At 35.7% G+C, this 23818-nt stretch overlaps 1 protein-coding gene across 1 annotated transcript in view; it reads left to right on the forward strand.

Annotated features, from left to right (window-relative positions):
• LOC123662535 (metastasis-associated protein MTA3) overlaps window positions 1–23818 on the forward strand; it is a 99569-nt gene that overhangs the window by 75349 nt on the left and 402 nt on the right. Inside the window, exons 4-19 of the mRNA XM_045597379.1 lie at window positions 5790–5983; window positions 11001–11118; window positions 11471–11673; window positions 12844–13043; window positions 13445–13451; window positions 14052–14185; window positions 14652–14773; window positions 14904–15004; window positions 15229–15351; window positions 15897–16116; window positions 16316–16537; window positions 16923–17002; window positions 17105–17168; window positions 19847–19992; window positions 21274–21380; window positions 23732–23801. Coding sequence (XP_045453335.1) covers window positions 5790–5983; window positions 11001–11118; window positions 11471–11673; window positions 12844–13043; window positions 13445–13451; window positions 14052–14185; window positions 14652–14773; window positions 14904–15004; window positions 15229–15351; window positions 15897–16116; window positions 16316–16537; window positions 16923–17002; window positions 17105–17168; window positions 19847–19992; window positions 21274–21380; window positions 23732–23801 — 2111 coding nt within the window. The remainder of the gene's footprint in view (window positions 1–5789; window positions 5984–11000; window positions 11119–11470; window positions 11674–12843; window positions 13044–13444; window positions 13452–14051; window positions 14186–14651; window positions 14774–14903; window positions 15005–15228; window positions 15352–15896; window positions 16117–16315; window positions 16538–16922; window positions 17003–17104; window positions 17169–19846; window positions 19993–21273; window positions 21381–23731; window positions 23802–23818) is intronic.

The following is a 23818-nucleotide window of genomic DNA, read 5'->3' on the forward strand; positions in this document are numbered from 1 at the left end:
CAAAAATGAGTTGTTATTTCAAGACCTACCCACATAAGTATTTACTATATCGTAAAACGAAAAGTCCGAAATAAATATACAAATGTATACAATGTATTGAATGTTAAATTAAATTTAATAACTACCTACCTAATTCAGATTGGAAGCATTATTTCTCGTTGACGAATTTTGATTAAAAACGTTTTCTAGGACTTAAAATACTAGAAAATCAACACTTGAAGACTTTGACAATTGAAGGTATGAAGCCACAACCGTCTGGTATTGTTTGACGTACTTATTGTATTCACTGCGCCACAGGGAAATATGGGTGCAAATAAGGACTCACCAGACAATCAAATGAAATAAACCTGTACGATGTAAATAAACACGCATAAAATCCGTTTTGAAACATCTTGCAAAGCTTCCTTCACTGCATTTTATTGTTGTAAAATTTACTAAAGCAATCTATACTATATATTATATATATATTATAAAGTTGACGAGTTTGTTTGTTAACCGACTTCAGAAAGGAGGAGGTTACTCAATTTGACCGTATATATATTTTTTATGATAAGGAAACCAGGATCTGATGATGGGATCTCAGAGAAATCGAGGGAAACTCTCGAAAATCCGCATAACATTTTACGGGGTGTACCGATTTTGATAATTTTTAATTTTATCGAAAGCCGATGTTTATCATGTGGTCACATTTAATTTCATCGAGATCTGATAACAACTTTTGGAGTAATCTTTGATAATGCGTATTTACTTGACTATTTTATTTTTTTTTCGTCTACCTACGTTGTATTACTTGTCGATATAATTGAAGTCGGTTTATTTTCGTTTGCCAGCAAACACAATTATTTGTTTGTTTGAACGCGTTAATCTCAGGAAGTACTGGTTGATTTGAAAAATTCTTTCAGTACCTATTAGACCATTTATCGAGGAAGGCTATATATCATCACGCTAAGACCAATAGGAGCGGAGCACTAATGAAGAATGTTTCAAAAACGGAATTTTTTTTTTCAAGTTACTATTCAACGCGGACATTCGCTAGTAAATAATAAGGCTATACAGTATCAATACATATGATTAAATAAACTTTAAATATGTAATCTAAGTTTAAGCTCAGTAGACAGATGCCTTTCAAAATGTAAATTTCATATTTGATTAAAGAAAACCTTATTGTGCATATAAAGGTTCGGTTAGCAGCAACTAACGTAAGTCATCAAACGAGATGTACTTATGCCGACATAATGTTTTATATTCATGAGTAACTCGCGACGTCTATGTCGTGATCCTACATTCCACTTGTTTGCCTGCTTGTTTCTTAGAATGTTACGATCGGACCGCATTTTGCGAATCCCGTTATACTCATGTTACATAGAAAATTATTACTCAACAGACACGCCTGAGCATGTTTTAAAAAAGTATAATCGTAATTTTAAAGAATCTATGTAAACTAAAAATAAAATTTTGTATAGATACGTCACAAAAAAATATATTGTAATTTTTTAACCGACTTAAAAAGAAGGAGGAAGTTCTCAATTCGATTATATATATATATTTTTTTTTTATGTATGTAACCTTAGAACTTTTCATTGGCAGGACCGATTTCGATGTTTCTTTTTTTAAATCGAAATGTGTTGCGTGTCATGTGAGATCTAACAAGTACTTTTCGAATTATATCTAATAATGCGTATTTACTTATTATACCGCATAACTTTTCACTCGATGTACCAATTTTGATGATTCTTTTTTAATCGAAAGCTGATGCTTGTCTTGTGGTCCCTTTTAAATTTAATTGGGATCTGGTGACTTTTTTTGAATAATCTTTGATAACGAATATTGACTTGACTTCTACTTACGTTGCATTACTTGTCAATGTAATTGAAGTCGATTTTTTTTTTTTTTATTTGCGAACAAAAACAATTATAAGTATTTGTGAGACCCTACAGAGGTTTTCCTGTCGACGAATAATGTCTAAATAAACTTTATTTTCTTAGATGTAATAATTTTTTTATAATGAATTTTCTTAATTTTTAAATAAGAACATTCGAAAAAGTATCAGAAAAAACTTAAAAATTTTTCGAATTCGCCGCGTTTGATTTATGCGCTTAACGACACCGATTCGTTTTTATTAATGTACATTAAAATTAGTAAAAAAGAAATTATAATTACAAATATATGGCGGCTTAGTTAGGCTAGTTAACCTAAATGCTGGTTTTCTCGAAGGGCATATTACAAATAATTATTATTAAATGATGTCGTGAAAGTTTTCTTTTTGGTCTTTTCCATTCTGATTCGAAATCCAGTGGTTTCACGTTAACTCATATTATTGTAGTGGCGATTTAAAAGCACTAACTTTTAGTTAGTGCTTTTAAAGCCTACTCGAATGAAGTGAAAAATCTTCCACATTGAGTCGCGGGTTCGGTCCCCGCTCACGACAGACATTTGTATTGGCCATATAGATGTTTGTCGTGGTCTGGGTGTTTGTGCTTGTGTATTGTGTGTGTTTCCGGACACAGACGTAAATCCTACTGCGGGCCGTTGAGTGTGAAACGTTTATATAAGCGTTTATACATGGAAAAGAGGCCTATGCCCAGCTGTGGGATGTTACAGGCTGAATTGTCATAAATGGTTAATTAATGAAGTAAACTTGAATTGATTTCGATGTTATTTCTGTGTAAACTTTTTTAAAATACTTTGTGTCTAGATACTATAGTAACAAATCTAAAAATGAACCTTTTATTAAGTTGTTTTATATTTTTTCTGAAATGAGATATGTATCTTCAACATCACACATAATAATACTTACCTAATATTAAATTAACCTGGTTATCCCACTATCCAATCTATTAATATCCAAGATGAGAGTTTTCTGTAATATTGCGATTAAATTTTGTCCGCCCGTAAAAAACTATCCAGATTTTTTGTCGCTTTGTGGCTCGTGTGCTATGAATTTTACTATAATCATCATACTTATTTGCACCATGTCTACCACATTAAGGGGTGTTTTAACATACCCATGTATATGTTAACAGTCAGTGAAAATAAAATTTTATCTGCTTGAAATGTTTTTTACCCTTTTCTTATTCGGCGACATTTTGAGATTAAAGATAGAAAGAAGACTATTTTTAGAGATTCTTCTGAAAGAAAATCAATAACCTTATATTTTCGTTACGTATATAGTAACATAACTCATGTACGTTATTATCCGAACTCGAAGAGCAGTCTTTTTAAATTCGCCATCACAGCGCTACAAGTATAGCCATCGGAATTAATGCGCCGCTTGCCTTAACATCCAATCTTTTTGTTCCCCTCCCCTTTTCTACTAATGCCAATAATGGCCTTAGTATATCGAGCTAAATGGACGATGTTTGGCGATACATCTTTTGTGTTTATTTTAACTGTTTTCTACCTAACGACCGGTTTTTACTAGACTTCGTTATAATTTCTCGTTAAATATGTTCTCACGGTAGGGTTGTCAATATTTCTGTGAAATTTGCTGCCTTACAAAATAAGCTGTAAAGTAAATATTACATTAACAATGTGTTAAAAACTATTGATTCGTCGAAATTAATCGAAATATTTATGTATATTATATATCTCTTGCACAGTACCAATATGGTGTATAAGGACAAGGAACGTAGCACAAGACTAATAGAATGCTCCAGGCAGCCCTACCTCACGAACTCTCTAACGCTTGTTACTTGGATTTGTGAATCGATGATCTCACATTTTGATTTGATATACCTCAAAATGAATAATTTATAACCGCCTATAGCAGTAGTGTAAGTTTTTATTGCCGCCGTAAAAAATCATTAACAGTCGTCATTAGTATCGTCGATTGCTTTAGGATTATATGATTTTATTATAACACGTATGTATGTATTAGTGAGGTGTCTGCGTGAGACTGCGTGGTAATAATAAGTAGCCGTTACCACCCCTCGACACCCGACCCCCACCCCACCGACCGCACGCGCCGCGTCACCACACAAAAGCCATCTTAACTTAAACCGGTCCTCGATATGGCCAACTTTTAATTTAACGTAATGAATGAAATATTATGTGACCTAGTTCATATGAATCAAACTGCGACTTGACGAACAATATACAATTCATACCTGTAATATAAGTTGCTATTAAACATGAAAATTTATATTAGATTTTGTCAAGTGAGTGTAGTTAGCTTTTTAAACTTGCCTATACTTGTCGAAGCCATTTTTTTTTTACAATCTGGAAATTACTTCCTCGTATATTTCTTATTTGTAATTATTAAGAATACTTATTGGCAAATTTAGAAGTCTCAATTTTAGCAATGGTGTATTGATAACGCTTAATTGTATAGATTCATTGCTCGACTTTAAGAATCATAACAATGAATAATTGATATAGGTATATTCGTGTGTCGATAGTCATTCATTTGGATTGGACTCGAACAAAAATAATATAAATAAATCGAAACGGCGGACATGTTGTGATACAAGTACGCGTGTCGTAATGGCGGCAGATCGGCGTATAAAAATCATAAGCTGACGTGAGCAACTGGGCACGTTTCGCAACGCACCTGCCCGCCCGCGCCGGCTGCTGCGTTGCCGTCCCAGTGCTCGCACTTGTACTGCTTCAGTTTCACAATCGATTAATTACATCCCAATATTAATCAATTACATCCTATTATATTAATCCTTTATATTGTTTAATAATTAAATCTTTACTTCTTATATTGATATCTAACGATTTACGTCATTTCAATCGATCTTTTAGGAACTGATCCCAATGTATTATTTCCCAAAATAGTAAGTAACTGCAATGTTGATGAAATTTAAAATCACATTTAAAAACATGTTATATTATGCAAACGATTATCAGAAACGAAAACAGCTAACAAATAAATAAAAAAACACTTATTAATCGAAGGCGTTATCTCTAATATAGCGATCTCTTCCAGGCAAGGCTTTGCAAAGGATAATATAAAAAAAAAAAACCTGGCCACAGGCTATACTTATATTATTACTGGAAGTGTCTTGCGTAACATTAACCTATAGCTTTTCTCGGTAAATCGGCTATCCAACACAAATAATATTTTTTAATTTGAACCAGTAATCCTGATCCTGAGATTAGCACGTTCAAACAAACAAACTCTTCAGCTTTACCAAGTTAGTATAGATTTAATGCTGAAATAAAGTTAGATAAGTATATTTTTTTTTTGTTTTTAGTTTTAGTTTCTTAATTTTACTTTGTGATTTTTAACTATGTTGTTTTCATCTATATTATATTAGTAAAGATGATGAAATTAAAGTGTGTTATGCCTATTTTAAGTGAGGTAGGGCACAGCAGGAAATTTCTTGCTCAAAATATGGAGCAGCCCGACTGGGATAGTACTTCGACCTTACAGAAGACCACAGCTAAATAATACTGTTTTCAAGCAGTATTGTGTTTCTGTTGGTGAGTAAGGTGACCAGAGCTTCTGGGGATGGGGGGGTGGGGGTTGGGAATAGGGTCGGTTACGTGCTTGCGAAGCTTCTGGTGTTGCAGGCTTCTGTAAGCTACGGTAATCGCTTACCATCAGATGAGCCGTACGCTTGTTTGCCGATCTAGTTATATAAAAAAAGAATGCCATACTGCATAATTAATATTACTCTTCAATCAAATCAAGGAATAAAGAGATAACTATAATCTAAAATAGGATATAGTAATCTATATCCTATTTTAGATACACTAATGTGTAGGTGGGAAATTGTACTATCTTATGTATTGTACTTAAAATTGTAATTTTTGATTTTGATTTTACAATGTTTAATTTCCAGTGGCAATGGAGGAGGAATCTACAGACTTACCGGGCACAGACGGACTGGCGCCCAAGCAGCGGCACCAAGCGAAGCACCGCGAACTGTTCCTCTCGCGGCACGTCGAGACGCTGCCAGCCACACACATCCGCGGCAAGTGCACCGTGACGCTCCTCAACGAAACAGAATCGCTGCTCAGCTATCTCAATAAGGATGTGAGTATGTACCGCAAGAGGGACAGAAAAATTTAGCTTACCGCCACTTTTCATTTGTTTTTTGTCCGCCAAAATGGGTGAATTTAACGAAGAAATTTGTTACATTTTAAAGTTTTACTTTAAGAACGTTAAAAATGCGCCTCAAGCCGCGAAAAAAAACTATTGTGACATTAATGGACCGAATGCATAGCATAAGGTCATTAAGAGTAGCACAAAAATTGTTTAAGCGTTTTCAGTCAGGAAATTTTGATGTCATAGATGCATTTCGCTCTGGTCGCCCAGTTACGGATAAACGTGACGACATTTTTGAAAAAGTGCAACTAGATCGACATTTCAGTAGTTGCGATTATAGCTGAAGATCTGAGAATTGACAGTTTTGACCCATCTGAAGAAGGCTGGAAAAAAGCTCGATATATGGGTGCCACATAAACTTACTGAAAGAAACCTAATGAACCGTGTACTCATTTGCGATTCTCTCTTAAGGGGCTACCCGGCCGAATTTACTGTTTTTACATTCCTTATAGCATGCTTGAACGTTGAATAAACAATAAAGTTCTAAAGACAATATTTTAGCTTGATAATTGATCTGTAATTGTGTCTACTGATATATTGAAAAATTTACCTTATCACGAGAAAATGAATTTTTCGTGAACGCTTTTCTCGGTCTAAAATCCGTATAAACTCGCTAAATATACAACGCATAGACATGAAACTTTAACCAGTAGTGAATAATGCATTAATCTTCAATACTGTCTGCCAATTTTTCAATTAAATAGATAATTTTTGAGAAATCTGTAATATTGAATTTCGTAAGTAAGCCGGGCAAGCGGGTGTCTGCGCGGGCGACGAGGAGCATTCGCCTCTCGGCCGTTGTATGAGGACCTTGTGTCGTTTGATGCGACGCGCGCGCATTTATTGTTTATTATTTTATTTTTATTGACCCCACAATTTTGACATTTGTGTGATAGGACACTGTAGACACTTTAGTTTTACAAGTGAACGAAAGGACGCATTTACTTATTTGCTTGTGCAAATACTGTTTATTTAGTTTTATAAGCGAGCGAAAGGACGAAATAACTACCTATTTGTTTACTTGTGCAAATTGAATATGCCGAAAGTATCAAAAGTGAAATGATATCAGCAACAGAGGCTCACGGAAATAAAAATCGCAGTGTAAGTACTTAATTACGTACTGATTTTTTATCGTAATTTTATATTGTATTGTAACTTTATTACAATACTATAGAACGTATTAATAAAACTAATATAATATCAATTACACTGAACAATTTATGCGCATAGGAAAATTTACAATATAAATAATCATCTTATTATTTTATTTACAGAGCTCAAAGAAAAAGACAGGTACTACAACAACTCGATGGAAATATAGAAAACCAAGATTTAACTTCAGAAAATTGTCAACTTCGAACTTGCGATGTCACACAGTAAGTAAAATAGGCTAAGAGTCACACCGCATTATTAGACACTTCCTGACTGGGCTTTGCGGACTTGGTGCGGTTATAAAAAAAGTAAATCGGTATGTGAACCCGACTGCTTAAATCGCTGTGAGTGATTTAAAATCAAGTCCAGTACTCAGTATAGGAATCTAGATTGAGTACTGGACTTGTTTATCTTTCTTTTCAGTTTTTATGCAGTCGGTTTTTATTTATTTCTTTTAATTTCCTTTTTTTACTTAGGATTAGTTTAAATGAAAAATGAGTACCTAGCCAGGAAGTGACATTTTAATCGTAGGCATCGATTACGTAATAGTATAAGTTTTGTGTGCTATATGTATGTGTGTATGTAATTAAGTATGTATGTATGTATGTATGTTATATTGTGTATTCTTTTTGTCTTTATTCATACTATCTAATGAAATAACAGACCTACTTATAATCGACGAATAAAGTATTTGTATATGTATATTATTTATGAATGTATGTTTTAGTGTGTCAAACATACATATATAGTACCAAAAAAAAAATGCAGCAATAAGTGTACTAGTATTTGTTTGCGTGGATGTGTGTGTAGATATGTGTCTTTGTGTTATCTTAATTCAATGTGTACAAAATGTAAAATATGTTATTATCTTAGTAAATGTATATTTTTTTCTAGGACTACCTTCAAAAAAGTGCCACAAGGTCTAGATTTAATTACGCCTATGGCACATAAGAATAAGTTTGCAGAGTCAACTAATGGGTTTAATTCAACCTATTGTCAGGGATCAGAAAGTGAAGAAAAAGAGGTATTTCCATTTTAGTTATCACTGTATTATTTTACCTTTCACATTTTCTTTCTGGTAAACAAATAAAATATGTGTTCAACTTTTTGTTCTCGATTCAGTTATTTTTTTAATTTCAGTATACTGTTACTACGGAACCGGAAGAAATTATATCCGATAAACACGTCGGAAGGAAGATTGTGGCCATATCTCAATTCACGCAAAAAATTACTCAACTTTTGTAAACATGGCCATCTAGCGTATTCATCGAATGATATAATACTAACAGGAGAAAATCAAAATAGTCTGATATCATTATTTACTTTTCAGTGTAAAATGTATAACGTAACTCTTACAATCGAAAATGATATCTGTGAAGACAATTATTTAAATTTGAATGCATGTGCAGTAGCTGGTACCATCGCAATAGGATGTGGCCGGTCACAACTTGAAGAAGTGTTGTCAGCTATAAATTTGCCTAGTTTCACTGAAAATACGTACGACCACAATCACAAGGTTATTGGCAAACATCGTCATCTCATTGAGGTGAAATGTCCCATTACAGCGCATAGAATCGGAATAGACGAAGCAATTAGGAAGAAAAAAATAACCGTCAGGAAAATAAATAAGAATGTTCAATACCACATTAACAAAAATTGGTATTACCAAATTCAAGGTCAATTACATGTAACACAAAGCAAAAAATGTATATATGCGGTATGGGGCAGTGAAAATGAATCACTTAGAATCGAAATTATTAATAAAGACGATAATTTTTGGCAGAAGGAAATAAAACAAAAGTTGACAAAATTCTATATTGACTGCATACTTCCAGAACTGATTGATCCGAACACATTATTTAAGAAATATACTCAAATAAATAAAAGCAAAAATGTAACCGATTCATATTTAAAAATAAAAATCACAATTTTAAATCAATGAGTGTATGTTTAATCATGTGTACTCAATATAATAATTGTGTTTGCAGGCAAACGAAAAAAAACCGACTTCAGTTATATCGACAAGTAATAAAACGCAGGTAGACAAAAAATTAGTCAATTAAATACGCATTATCGAAGATTACTCCAAAAGTTATAATCAGATCTCGATGAAATTTAAATGTGACCACATGATAAACACCGGCTTTCGATTAAATCAAAAATTGTCAAAATCGGTACACTAAAATGTTATGCGGATTTTCGAGTTTCCCTCGATTTCTCTGGGATCCTATCATCAGATCCTAGTTTACTTATCATGGTACCACACCTAAGATATCTCCTTTCCAAAAAAAAAAGAATTACCAAAATTGGTCGATAAACGACGAAGTTATCCCCGAACATACATAAAAAAATATATACGGTCCTCCTCCTTTTTTGAAGTCGGTTAAAAAGAGTAGGATTTTTTTTAATTTATTCGGCCCGCTGACTAGTGGTCTCTTTACAATCGACTATTCGGCTAGTCGGCCAAAGCTATAATCAGCACATCTATACTAATTAAATTACTTACCAACAAATAGATATCCAGGTATTTCTTTTTAGTCCATCCCTAATTGCAAATTAACTCTGTAGCGTATTTAAATAATTTGCAAAGTTAATATTCACATATATTTAAAAGTGAATTATAAATAAAATATATTTAGGTATTTTAATCTGTTTGCGTTATCAACTCTCGGCCTATAAAATCGATTGATGACTGCGCGTTGTAATAATACGCAACAAATCCGCTAGATGTCGTATTTTCCCTCATGCGCTTAAATACGTAAAAGTTGTCAGGTGAAGAGCGGAAAGGGGGCGGTCAAGCGAGTCGAAACGCGCGAGGTCATTCAGATAGGGGACGCCCTTAAGAAGTAATGATATCAAACCATTTTTGAAGAGATTGATCACTGTTAATGAAAAGTGGATATACAATTAGAATGTACGAAAGAGATCGCAGTCAAAGGTCGGTCAAGCTGCATAAACTATCGCAAAACCCGGGTCGACATATCATGTGTATATATATATATATATATATTAAATACAAAATGTATCAGAGCAATATTTGTTTGCTTGGCCACGTAACTTGTCCTCTAAAAATTGATAAGGTATTACGTATTTCGTAATGAGCACTTGCCACGAATTAGAACACGTTTGTTTCTATATACGAACGTATAAATACTTTACGTATCCCTGCGTCCGGCGCTGATCGCAACTCCAATAATATTCCATCTACGCCAACTAATAAGGAAATGAGCATGCACTTGTCGACTATCTCGTATCGCTTACCGAACTTCCTGTTTGCTTTGTTACCATAACCATATAAAGATTTGTATTAAATTTAATCATTGTTTTAACGTGTTTAAAGGTGACGTCAACATTTTCAAAGAGAACACGTGTGGTTGAAAAAATTGGTTGATTTTAATGCGATTTGAACATTTTTACTCTTATTCAAATGCGTAGCTTTACGATTTAAAAGATAATTTTTATAAATTTAGTTATCACATACACACATTGCTGATTTAAATATTTCATTAAAAATAAATATGTATATAGTCTACTTTTTGTGCGTCCAAATTAATGTAGTTGTCGTACAACTTTTTATGTTATATGATTCATTTGTAAATTTAGTTTAATACCCTTGATATTCCTAACAAGTTATCTTAAATTAGTTAATTTAAAAAAAAAATATTCAATGAGGAAATAAATAATTAGCTACGAAAGAGTCTTGAATGTGAAGGCAGTTATTGTTTTGTAATACGCTACGAGAAAGCTTTCGCTAATTACTGTAAAATTAATTTATATATTTTCTTTGTTTCAGGACGCATTTTTTTATTGTTTAGTATTTGATCCTTCGCAAAAGACTTTATTAGCAGATAAGGGAGAAATCAAAGTTGGAAGTAGATATCAGACTGAAGTAACTAATTTATTAAAAGAAGGTAAGCACTCTTAGATTTAATATTAATGTCTATAAGTCGTGTACTATTAATATATAAATATATACTATGTACATATGAATTATATCTGTATATAGATATATGTCTATTATGTATAAAAATAATTATCATACAATGCTCTATATAGAAACTCCATAAGAAAAAGACGGTAAATATCTTGAGCATTCAAATTATAAGAAGAACCACCATCATGATATGTACAAAAATTAACATATTACGCTAATTACCTGGTCTATTACATAAATAGCAATGGAGCATTAGTATGCCTAATATTAGTCAATAAACCCTCGTGTCGCGGTAGTCATATTAATAATGTGGGTCTTGTCGTCGGCAGGCGAGGAGGACACTCGCAACAGCTCCGAGCTGGAGACGCTGGTTTGGACGCCGGCGCACGGGCTGTCGGACCGGCAGATCGACCAGTTCCTGGTGGTGGCGCGCTCGGTGGGCACGTTCGCGCGCGCGCTGGACTGCTCCTCCAGCGTCAAGCAGCCCAGCCTGCACATGTCGGCCGCCGCCGCCAGCCGCGACATCACGCTCGTGAGTTGACGCGTGAACCGTATAGCTGTTAGTTAGGATATTAGCGCTCGGTGACAGAGTGGGGATCGTTTCGAAGAGTCTTGAAAATAGATAGCACTCAGTATCTGTGATGATGACCTTACTCAAACATGTAACTTTACTTGAAGAATGTTGATTTGGAAACGACATTTGCTGACAAACTCTTTCTTCATTGAAAAATGATGATGAAATTGTTACTGAAAACGATTCTGAAATTTCAAAGTTCATGATTAAAACCAAATCAACGCCCCGGGGAATAAAGTGGTAATAGAGAAAAGTAAATTTTACAGGACGAGCAATAAACAGTTTTTCTTTTATATCGCTTGTCCTAAACGGGCTATAATATTGTATTTGTACATAATTATTTTTAGCATTTTTTACGTAACATCACGTGTATTTTTAAAGCCATTGCTAAAAATGTGTAATACTGATTTTTATATCAAATGTATACTAAGTAACAGCATATAACTATTTTATTCCCGTGAAGTTGTAATGTAATGAAAACTATTTGTATGCATTACGACACTAAAAAAATAGTATTAAACGAATACGTTACTTAAAATTCGTAATGAAATTTGTAAATCATGTATACGTTAAATCGTATCAAAAATTAAGCTAATAATAAAGCCGTAATGTACGTATACCGCCTAACACTTACCGAACACTGCGGTAACGTGTGTTACGGAAATTAGCTATCCATTTTTTTACGTGAATAAAATAGTATAGCGGCTTGCCAGCTTATTGAGACAGGTGTTCATTCCATATTATATGACTACGATATTATTATGGGTTATAGTTGTGATATGATTTCTGGAGGATAAAAATATAAATTGTTATAACTTCATGGATTTTTAGAACAAAAATATAAAAAAATCAGAAGATGTATTACTAGATGTAATACATCTTCTGATTATCTAGATATTTCTGATACTATTATTAGATGTAACTTATAGATGCCGAAAATACATAAACATTAAAATAGTGGTAATAGCACTTTATGACTTTATTCCCCGGGGGCGTCGAAATGACCTTCTTTCTAAAATATTATAATAGACAATAAAATATTATAGTAAATATGGATAATCTAATTGTAGGCAATCTATTCTTATCTCATATAGCACAGCATATCTATAGTTTGTAATGTTTCGCCAGTTCCACGCGATGGACACGCTGCACAAGTCGGGCTACAGTATAGAGGCGGCGCTGTCGTCGCTGGTGCCGGCGTCGGGGCCCGTGCTGTGTCGTGACGAAATGGAGGAGTGGTCCGCGAGCGAGGCCAATCTCTTCGAAGAAGCCCTCGACAAGTACGGCAAGGACTTCGCGGACATCCGGCAGGACTTTGTGAGTGTGACGTATAACAACAGCATTACCATGTCTAGTTATCTACCGCACCCAACATACGGAAAAGAATTATTGTAAAATGTTGTTCAAACTGTCTTTTGTTTCATTTGTCAAAAAGTAATTTTTTTTATAAGTATATTATGATCATTGCATGACGCCGCGTTGGCGCAACGGTCACAGCTATGGATTGTGCCGGTTGCGCTGGCGGTTGCGGGTTCGATCCCCGCACATGACATACATTTGTATTGGCCATACAGGTGTTTGCCATGGTCTGGGTGTTTGTGTAGTCTTTGTGGGTCTCCCCACCGTGCCTCGGAGTGCACGTTAAGCCCTCGGTCCCGGTTGTTATCATGTACACCTGATAGCGATCGTTACTCATAGTAGGGAATATATCCGCCAACCCGCATTGGAGCAGCGTGGTGGATTAAGCTCTGATCCTTACCTGAAGCCTATGCCCAACAGTGGGATATTACAGGCTGAAGCGATTATGATCATTGTTAAAATCAAGCACCAGCACGGAAATGAAATGAATATTTATACATAAACTATTTATTTTATATTCAATTACCCAGTAGGAAATACTTAATTAAACCCCATACATTTTAAGAGTTTATTTAATATCGATTACTGAAACACCTTTATAAATTAATAAAAACATGATGTCAAGTGATCACTGCTACTAATGAACATTCGCAGTATCAGAAAAGACAAATGTATGCAGCTCTCTTAACACACCATGCAAAGTGAACCTCTAGAAGTGACCACACTGCCTGCCAATTTTTATCAGAATGTACTCTAACCACTTCGATGATGATAGACTGACATCTTACATTAGCAATAGTCAATTGCTTGCTTCTAGACTCAATTGTAATAAAAAATGGTATGTTTATATTGTAAATATTGTGAGAAAACCTACTTGAAATAAAAATAAAAAATTATAAGTATTTCATGTCTAAATGCTCAAGTCGCCTTTTTATTGTACTTTATTACTTACTGACCGTGTGTACTTAATATTACAGTTGCCATGGAAGACGCTCAAGAATCTGGTGGAGTACTACTATATGTGGAAAACGACAGACCGTTATGTTCAACAGAAACGCGTGAAAGCGGTAGAAGCCGAGTCGAAGCTTAAGCAAGTGTACATTCCCAACTAGTGAGTGTTTGTACCGAGACACCATTACTCTCATATGTTCTATTTCTTTTGCGGATTATTTTATTATTTCCATTTTTAGTTACCTTTTGAATATTTTATTGACAACGCTTCTCATGGTTTAAGAATATTTGTTTAAATAAAAAAATAATATGTGACGTACAGATGTACAGTTTAAACAGTTTTCTAATCTTTACTCATAATAAGCAGTAAAAAGTTTACTGATCTAGTGAATAATCTAAACAGTAATCTAAGAATTAGGTAGAATTCAAACTAGCACTACTGAATTTTTTCCAATTTCGCTAATCTGAAGTTTGTGCAATTCGGAATCATATGTGAATAAGCCAATCTTCAGTGGAGAATCGTGTTAGTTCGCTAATTTACCAAATACAGAAGAGTTTTCGTCGGACAATATGACATATAGCAGAGTAGAGATAGACGTATGACGAAGCGGCCGCTACAATTACAGCAACAAGCCGAACCCGGCGCTGCTAGCCGGCGCGGGTGGCGCGGGCAACAAGGCCGCCGTGCTCAACGGGGGCACCAACGGGACCGCCGCCGTCGCGCCCTCGCTGTGCGCCTCCTGCCAAGGTACGCACGCGCATCCGAAACCTTTCTTCAGGAAACTGAAAAAGTTATATATACTTCTCCAATGTATTTTTAATCTAACATTAAAAAAAATCGAAACGTGTTTATTAATTGATTTTTTATTATATTCCAGTGACGAACTCAAACCAGTGGTATGCGTGGGGTCCACAGCATTTACAATACAGATTGTGTGGATCTTGCTGGCAATATTGGAAGAAGTACGGCGGGCTTAAGGTAAAGGTAACAAGAAACTTCTACTGTTTTTAACTATTTCACTTAAAATATGTCATTTTTTAGGATAATGTGTTAAATGTTTTTAAATTGCTCTTTTTTAAGTGATCTATTGGCACCGTTGATATTGACATTGATACCATTCTATTGCTAACATTAAGCTTTATTTTCTTTTTATCGCTTATATGAAGCACGCAGCAAATATAAAATATATTATTTTTACGCAGACCGCAGGAGTTTTCGGAGAGAGCGAAACGGAAGTAGCGCGCACCGGGCGCGCCGAAGGCGAGGACACGACGCTGTCCGTGTCGCACCGCCCACACCGCTGCACTGTCATTAACTGCGCCAAGGTTCACAAATTATACTTAAATGTTTATCTATTTTATATTTCCGATTTTATAATTAGAACTTTAACTGCAACTGACATAATATATACTGTAATAATTTTTTCAACAATGTTACCTACTGTGGAACAAATAAAAACGAGTGTGCTTAGATCACACGACTGAAGTAAAACTTCTTAAGCAAATATATATACATATAGATGGACCTCTCTTGCCCCTACAATATACGAAACGTAACTCTCTCTCTCTCTATCTTCATTGACTCATATATCCCTCTCAATTTCTGCTCGTCTCGCCCGATCACACGTTTCGTAACGCTCTCGTCACACATTCATCAGCTCACTCCCCAAGTCACTTCGTAAAGAAGTTTATTTCAATAAATAAATGTCACCAGGAGTAACATTACGTACGCAACATATTTTCAAGCGACCATTATATATATACCCAAGTGAGTTAGAACTAAGCTCTTTTAATCCAGAGTTAGTATAAAAATTCGCGATAGCCCTCGTTCACCTCTCTCTCGGCCTAGTAACAGTGCGTGTGTGTGGCAGGAGTTCAAGCTGCGCGCGCACCTGGCGCGGCACGTGGCCACGGCGCACGGCGGCGCGGGCGAGGGCGCGCGGCCCGTCATGAAGACGCGCGCCGCCTTCTACCTGCGCGCCTCGCCCTTCACGCGCCTGGCGCGCCGCCTCGCGCGCGCGCTGCGCCGCCCGCGCCACTACGCGCGCTCGCCCTTCTCGCCCATTAACCTGCACCAGGTCAAGCACGAGTGTGAGTACCCGCCGTCGACGACAAACTTTATGTAGATAATTCGATTATGTTCTATGTATGAATCGAAGTAAAATATCCATATTATGCACGATGGTATTTATATAATCCCGTTTTAAAATTTCTAGCTCTCCCGTAATAAATACTTATCGCCAAGATATGCGCACATACGTGAACATCGCTGACGCGCTTCCGTCCGCAGGTACGATAGCGATGGCGGCGCTGGGCGGCGGCGCGGAGATGCGCGGTGCGGGCCCGGCGGGAGTGGCGCGCGCGCGCGGCCCCGTGGGCGCGGTGGCGGCGCGCCTGGCGGCCGCCATGGGCACGGCGGCGCCGCGCGCGCAGGACTGGCTCACGCTCACGCCGCGCGACCGCATGCCCGTGCCCGCGCACGTCGCCTTCCCGAAGCCGCCCAAGGCGCCAGGTGCGTGCGATACGTCTTTTTCGACTTCTAATTTTAATTACACTCTTTTATAAGTAATTACTGACATTTTTATTACGATGACACTTTTATTATCGTTTTGGCGATTTCAAATGCAAGTTTGACAAAAAAAGGAGCAAAAAGTCGACCCTTTAACGAAATTACTAACTATGGCGGTTAGAAACGAGCGACCGAGAGCCACGCTTTTACATTTAATCGAGCACGTACATTCGCATTTCGAGTAACACGGTGAGGCTATCGCTCAATCAGCAGTACGACAGCGAGCCGCATCCGCGAGACTCGCTATTAGAAACCTTTGCGTAGAAATGAAGTACATACGTCGTCGTCGTATAACGGTATACTAACATCGTCGCCCTCCGGCCCGCAGACGGCAGCCTGATGTACGAGCGCGTGATGTCGCGCGCGGAGCTGGAGGCGCGGCGCAGCGAGGCGGGCGCGGCCGCCGCGGCGCTGGTGCCGCACGCGCCGCACGCGCCGCTCGCGCCGCCGCCGCTCGCCGCGCACGCGCCGCACGCGCCGCACGCCGCGCACGCCGTGACCGCGCTCAAGCGCCGCGCCTACGACGACATCAACGGGCTCGACAGTCAGTATCGCCATCCCGCACTATTGTGTCGTACTCGTATGTATACCGGTATTCACACCGCCGCCACCGCGCTGAGGTAAAAGACACTGAAGTCTCGATATCGAAACAAGAAACTTTAGTTTTGTTTTTGATTTGTTATAATAATATTAATATAGGTTTGATACAATAGGTTAAATGATATTTTTTACAATTGTAATCATAAAGGAAATGTAATGACTTCAAAATTTTACAAAAGCAATAAGAAACTGTCAGTACCTTTTACCTAAGCCCGGACTGTGCGCCTTCCTATACGCATTCGTTCCGCGTCCTTCGACCTCCTTTAGTCATATACTTGTCGAGTTTTATCGAACTTAAAAATGATATTTTAGTCACTTTTTAGATAGTGATGTCTGAGGGGACCCTGTTAAAATCTTTTCATAATTTTGGCACATACACATCTCAAAATTTTATCTTCATATTATGACGGATTGTTATAATTAACAAAATTATAATAAATAAAAGTGGAACTCGAATTCAATTATTTCTTTTAATTTACGTATTTGTTTTTTAATCTTATTTCGAAAGCTTACTAAAATTTAACACACTACCGTATCTAATTTATTATTATACTCTCTCTCAAAATATATTGTAAACGACCAATTCTTTAGTAGATATATTCGTGTTAAGAAAATAATGACGCATCAGTTCAACTCCAAGATAAAGGGCAAAAATTTTACTACACAGTATTTTCAAAAATTAATATTTAGTCATTATTTTAATATTTAATTGCAATCGATAGAATATTATTATATAACTTTGAAATTAATTATCTAACTGCTTTTCGAGTTCTATATTTTTTTTTATTTATTTATTTATTTATTTATTTATTTTCAAAAGCACACTTACAACATACATATAAAAATTTTAAAATTACAAATATATAATAACAAAGTATCTGATATGCATGTCACTTACAAGTGTACATAACATTTTGGAATACAATGTTTAAAAGCACAAAAAATCACAAATAATTAAAATATTTGAACTTTAAATATACCTACATTAATATAGTTCAACACTTACAATATTCAAAAAAAAAAGAGTGACACCCCATCATCATCATCACAACCAAAATAATCAAAATCAAAAATAAAGATAAAAAACCTATTATTATCATATACATTTATAAAATTAAACAATTGGACAATTTAATCAAAATAACGATTAGAAACAAATTATTAATTAATTCAATTAGAACAAATTCATTAATTAAGTAATTAAGAATAGGGAAATAACAAAAGTCAAATCAAATTATCAAAAAATTCCAAATAGAAAGATTAAAATCAAAATCAAAATCAAAATTAAATCAAAATCAAAGACAAATCAAAATCAAAATTAAAATTAAAATCAAAATCAAAATTAAAATCAAAATTAAAATTACTGTAAAATAAATTAAAATAAATTAAATATATTTTTTAAGCTAATCATGCATTTTATAATTTTTACGTTATTTTTTCAAGGATTTTAACTATAGTGACAGTATTTCTTTGATTTTTAGTTATACTATAAATTATTGTTTATCTTCTACGTTTACAAATAGATGAATTATTCATTTTTAAAATTGATAAAAGACGCGCCTTTGCTTTCAGAAGGCCTTACTTCAACTAGTGTTTAATATGAATACAATTTACTTTGATCTCATTGATCAAGGAGCCTGACTCAGTTGAGTTGCATCGATGAGTCACTATATTCTTACCGCTAACTTAGGTACTATAAAGCTGTAACAGATCAACAACGATTTAAACTAAACAAAAGAAACAAAAAGTACGTAATCCAATAGTTTCTATACTATTTACCTCTACTATACAAAGATTATATATGTAATGTAATGTTTGTATAGCAATGTCCAATAGATATGTAACTTGAACTTACACATTCCAATGAAATTCACTTAGGTACGAAGGTTTTGCATATACATATGATAATTATAATATACCAGTTGTAATGGATTTACAAATTCATAAACTGGTTAAAAGCAATTTAAAATAAGAGAAACACATGAAATTTTATATATAATAATTTCTATGAAATGAATTTTTCTTTTTGTGCTGCTTACTTTCCTGGAGTAGCAACAGGTTTGAAATCATAACAAAGTTTTTTAGCAAATAAATGTTTTTTACAAAATTCTTTTAATTACCCATATTTAAATGTATTTTAACACGCAGATCTACTCCGTAAGTGTGTTGCAATATTTTTGTATTGTTTTTGCGAATGAATGATGTTTTACAACGGCTGTGAAACAAACAGCGAAGTCTTATCGTGCGGTGTTCGATGACGCTAATAGTCGAGCTAACATCGACGGGTAAATCGAAGTTGTCCTTGCCCTATTTGTTTTTCTTACAATGTTTTTTTTATATAGTTGTAAATCTGTCGCTTCACCTCTTCTTTTTTTGTATATTCAGACTGGATCCCTAGGTAATATAATGTGATACGACACTTGATACACTCGGTCGAAGCCACAATATCTCCTGGAGATCCACACGTTTCGGAACGATACAATTTGATCGATACATCGAAATCGATAATTTCGATAATCGAAATCGTATCGTTCCTAAAATGGAATGCTACTCGTCGTACTGAATGCCTCCCGCTAAGCACTCGCCCGAGCCGTGCCGTGAGTAGCGCCCCTGCGCGCTGACGCCAGTAGTGACGCGAGCGTGTTGCAGGAGGCGCGCGCGAGGCCGCGCCGCCGCCCGCCAAGCGGCCCAACAAGCACCCCGCGCCCATGCAGCGGCCGTCGCGCGAGCAGTACGCCGCCATGTGCGCGCGCGCGCAGGCCACCGGCCAGCCGCTGCCCGCGCACGTGTTCGCGCACGTACGTACTCGCACGCGCACGCATATTCAAACTTCGAATTATGTTTTTAAATAATAAAAATATCTACTTAATATAATGTTTTAACTTTTTTTTATATACATAATTATAACTATAATTTTTTAATATGTACAATTTTATTTTTGTGTTACCCACACATTAGGAATTCTAAACATTTTTGAATATCATATCAAAGTTTCGCTTAAACTGAAAATAAAATCATCATATCAAAAATTTCGATCTAGCGGGTACATCGTTCCATAGCTTAATTGGCTACAGCGCCGACACGGTCAGTCGGAGACGCGGGTTCGAACCCCGCTGGAGCGGTCAATTTTTAACCGACTTCCAAAAAAGGAGGAGGTTCTCAATTCAACTGTATTTTTTTTTTTTTTTTTTTTTTATGTATGTTACATCAGAACTTTTGACTGGGTAGACCGATTTCGACAAATTTTGTTTTAATCGAAAGGTGGTGTGTGCCAATTGGTCCCATTTAAATTTATTTGAGATCTAACAACTACTTTTCGAGTTATATCTAATAATGTGTTTTTACTTGACGCTTTTTTCGTCGAGCTACGTTGTATTATACCGCATAACTTTCTACTGGATGTACCGATTTTGATAATTCTTTTTTTGTTGGAAAGGGAATATCCCTAGTTTAGTACCATGATAAGGAAACCAGGATCTGATGATGGTATCCCAGAGAAATCGAGGGAAACTCTCGAAAATCCCCAATAACTTTTTACTGGGTGTACCGATTTTAATAATTTTTAATTTAATCGAAAGCTGATGTTTATCATGTGGTCACATATAAATTTTATCGAGATCTGATAACTTTTTGAGTAATCTTTGATAACGCATAGTTGCTTGACTATTTTTTCGTCGATCTACGTTGTAATACTTGTCGATGTAATTGAAGTCGGTTTTTTTTTCGTTTGCGAGCAAACACAATTATCGTCGATCTACGTTGTATTACTCGTCGATGTAATTGAAGTCGGTTTTTTTTTCGTTTGCGAGCAAACACAATTATTGATATAATATTCAAAAATGTTTATAATTTTTTATGTAACTATAATTTTTTTTATTACTTTCCAATCAAATTTTGCATGTCATATTGTTGACTAAACATGTATATGTATTATCTATATTGTATAATGTATGTCAAGTTTAATGCAAATAAAAAAAATATTATTATTATTACTATTATTATTTATGATACTGATGACTTTATGATATGTACTATAAATAACGCATTAAGTATATCTTGTTTTTTTGTTGTATATATAGGTTAACGGCAAACCGACTAATTTGACTGGTCGTGGAGGCAGACGTCACGTCATTTCTTGGATGGACGCACCCGACGACCTCTATTTCAGAGCCACCGAGACCGCCAAGTACGTACCATGCCATGTTTACTAATCCCCCCCGCCCAATAAAAGTAACATATTAATTTACGCTTTGCACTTCAACCTGTAATATCCTACTGCTGGGCATAAGCGCATAAGCCTCATTCCCCGTGTAGAAAAAGGATCAGAACTTAATCCACCACGCTGCTCCAATGGTTGGGTCACGATCACTATAAGGTGTACATTAGTATCAATATCAGGTGTACATGATAACAACCGGCACCAACGGCTTAACGTGCTCTCCGAGACACGGTGGAGAGACCCACAAGGACTGCTCCAACACCCAGACCACGGCTAACAACTTTGTGGCCAATACAAAAGTTTGTCATCTGTGGGGATCGAACCCGCAACAGCCACAAACCAGTGCTGTGACCGTTGCGCCAACGCGTCGTTTATTTATCATCTATACCAATAAATAAAATTGAAGTGTCTGTTTGTAATAATAAAATATTCGTCTTTTATTAAATGCACATGGATGTATACACAGTACATATACCAAAATAACATTTTTTACAATTTTTTTCTGTTTGTCTGTCTGTTTGTTTTGTCTAATCTCTGAAACGGCTGGACCGATTCTGACGGGACTTTCACTGGCAGATAGCTGATATAGTAAGGAGTAACTTAGGCTACTTTTATTTTCGAAATTTATTTATTTTATATAACTAAACTAAATAATAACTTTTTGTTAAATACCACGCGGACGTTGTCGCGGGTACAGCTAGTTATTAAATAATTGACTAGTTATTGTTAGTACGGTTTAATTTAAAACTCAATCGATTGAAACCAAATACAACTGAAAATGGAATCCGTCGACGTGGCGTTTGGGGTTGCGTCACTTTTGTTTCAGTGGCGAGTATCAATAATTTAATCTCAAAATCAACGACTGATTACGACGCTGATACAGACAACGAAAATGCACTGTTCTGGGTGTCAGTCGACTATTAAAGACGATTTATATTTGAAATGCCGGTCGTGTTTATTATACTTTCACACTCTGTGTTTCACATCAGTATATCCAATAAAGAATTTAAGAACCTTACTACTGATACCAAATCAAAATGGTTATGTCCTGCCTGTCGTTGTAAAGCTCCTAAGAATGATAATTCAAACACGCCAGTCCGGCCGTTGTTGTCGCCTACCTCCCGTTCTAATGTTAACGTAGCTAAGCGCGATACTACTGAACTTCGCGACAATGGGACGAAAGTGTTTGTTGCATACCCTCTTGTTTATCGCATTCGGATCTTCGTAGTATTTATAAAGGATGAACTGCGGAACTGTATTTCTGATTTTAAGTTTAATATCAATTAATGTCCAGTTACGTGAAATCAAAGATGATATTAGAAATTTTAATGACTCGATTGCTTTTATGAACAATCACTTCGAAACACTAAATGCTGAAATAAAGGCATACAAGGGTGATATCGATCGTATTAAGAAAGAGAACGAATCTATTAAAAATGATCTCATGGCTGCCTCTGCTCGCTGTATCCAATTAGACCAACTAATGCGTTTGTCGAATCTGGAAATTCAATGCGTACCTGAACATAAAATGGAAAACATAATTACAGTAGTAAAGCAACTGGGTAAAGTGTTAGCATGCCCCATAAACGATACAGACATCTTACTGTAGTAGAATTTATAGATTGGTTAACGGTATGTTGGACAGCCCCGATCTTGTAAAAATATATATAAATGCGCCCACTAGATTTCTCCGTGCAAGTAAATACGTTCCATTTTCGATTCAACGTTCAAAAACAAAATTAGGTCAGAACGCTACCATGAACAGATTATTTGAACAGTATAACCAAATAACAAAAACCAACGATATTGATGTGGATATTTTTTCAGACAGCCTTGCAAAATTTAAAAATAAACTTATTGCAAGCTTTACTTCTCCTTTATTTTGACATTAAATGCATCACTATGTCCTTCAATATCGATCATGTTCTGTATGTTTTTCATGAGATGTATGAGTGTATATTTTATATTTTGTATATAATTTTTCTTTTAAAATTTTTTTTAGCTAACATTAATTTGTTATTGTTTATGGATAAATTGTATTTTTTTTTTCTTTCTATCTTTTTGTAAATTTTAATTTATATAAGAATTTGTTATTGGGAGTTTTTAGGTTTTTTGTATTTTACATTTATACAAATTTAAAATGTAACAGTCCTTAACCACGCCGTAGCAACTTTTAAATAAAACAACACTCAGCAAATTATTGTAAACATTTTTGTAAAATCTGTTTTAGTGTACGTTTTGTAAGTTGTCCTATAATAAATAAATAAATAAATAAAAATCAAAAAGCATGTCTCCTAACTCGACCGATGTGATCGCAGGGCCGCCAGGCGGACGCTGAGCTGCGGCGAGCTGCGGCGCGGAGCGCGCGCGCCCTGGCGGGCCATGCGCGCGGCGGGCGCAGTGGG

Source organism: Melitaea cinxia, chromosome 18 (assembly GCF_905220565.1).
Source record: "Melitaea cinxia chromosome 18, ilMelCinx1.1, whole genome shotgun sequence".
Lineage (NCBI taxonomy): Eukaryota > Metazoa > Arthropoda > Insecta > Lepidoptera > Nymphalidae > Melitaea > Melitaea cinxia.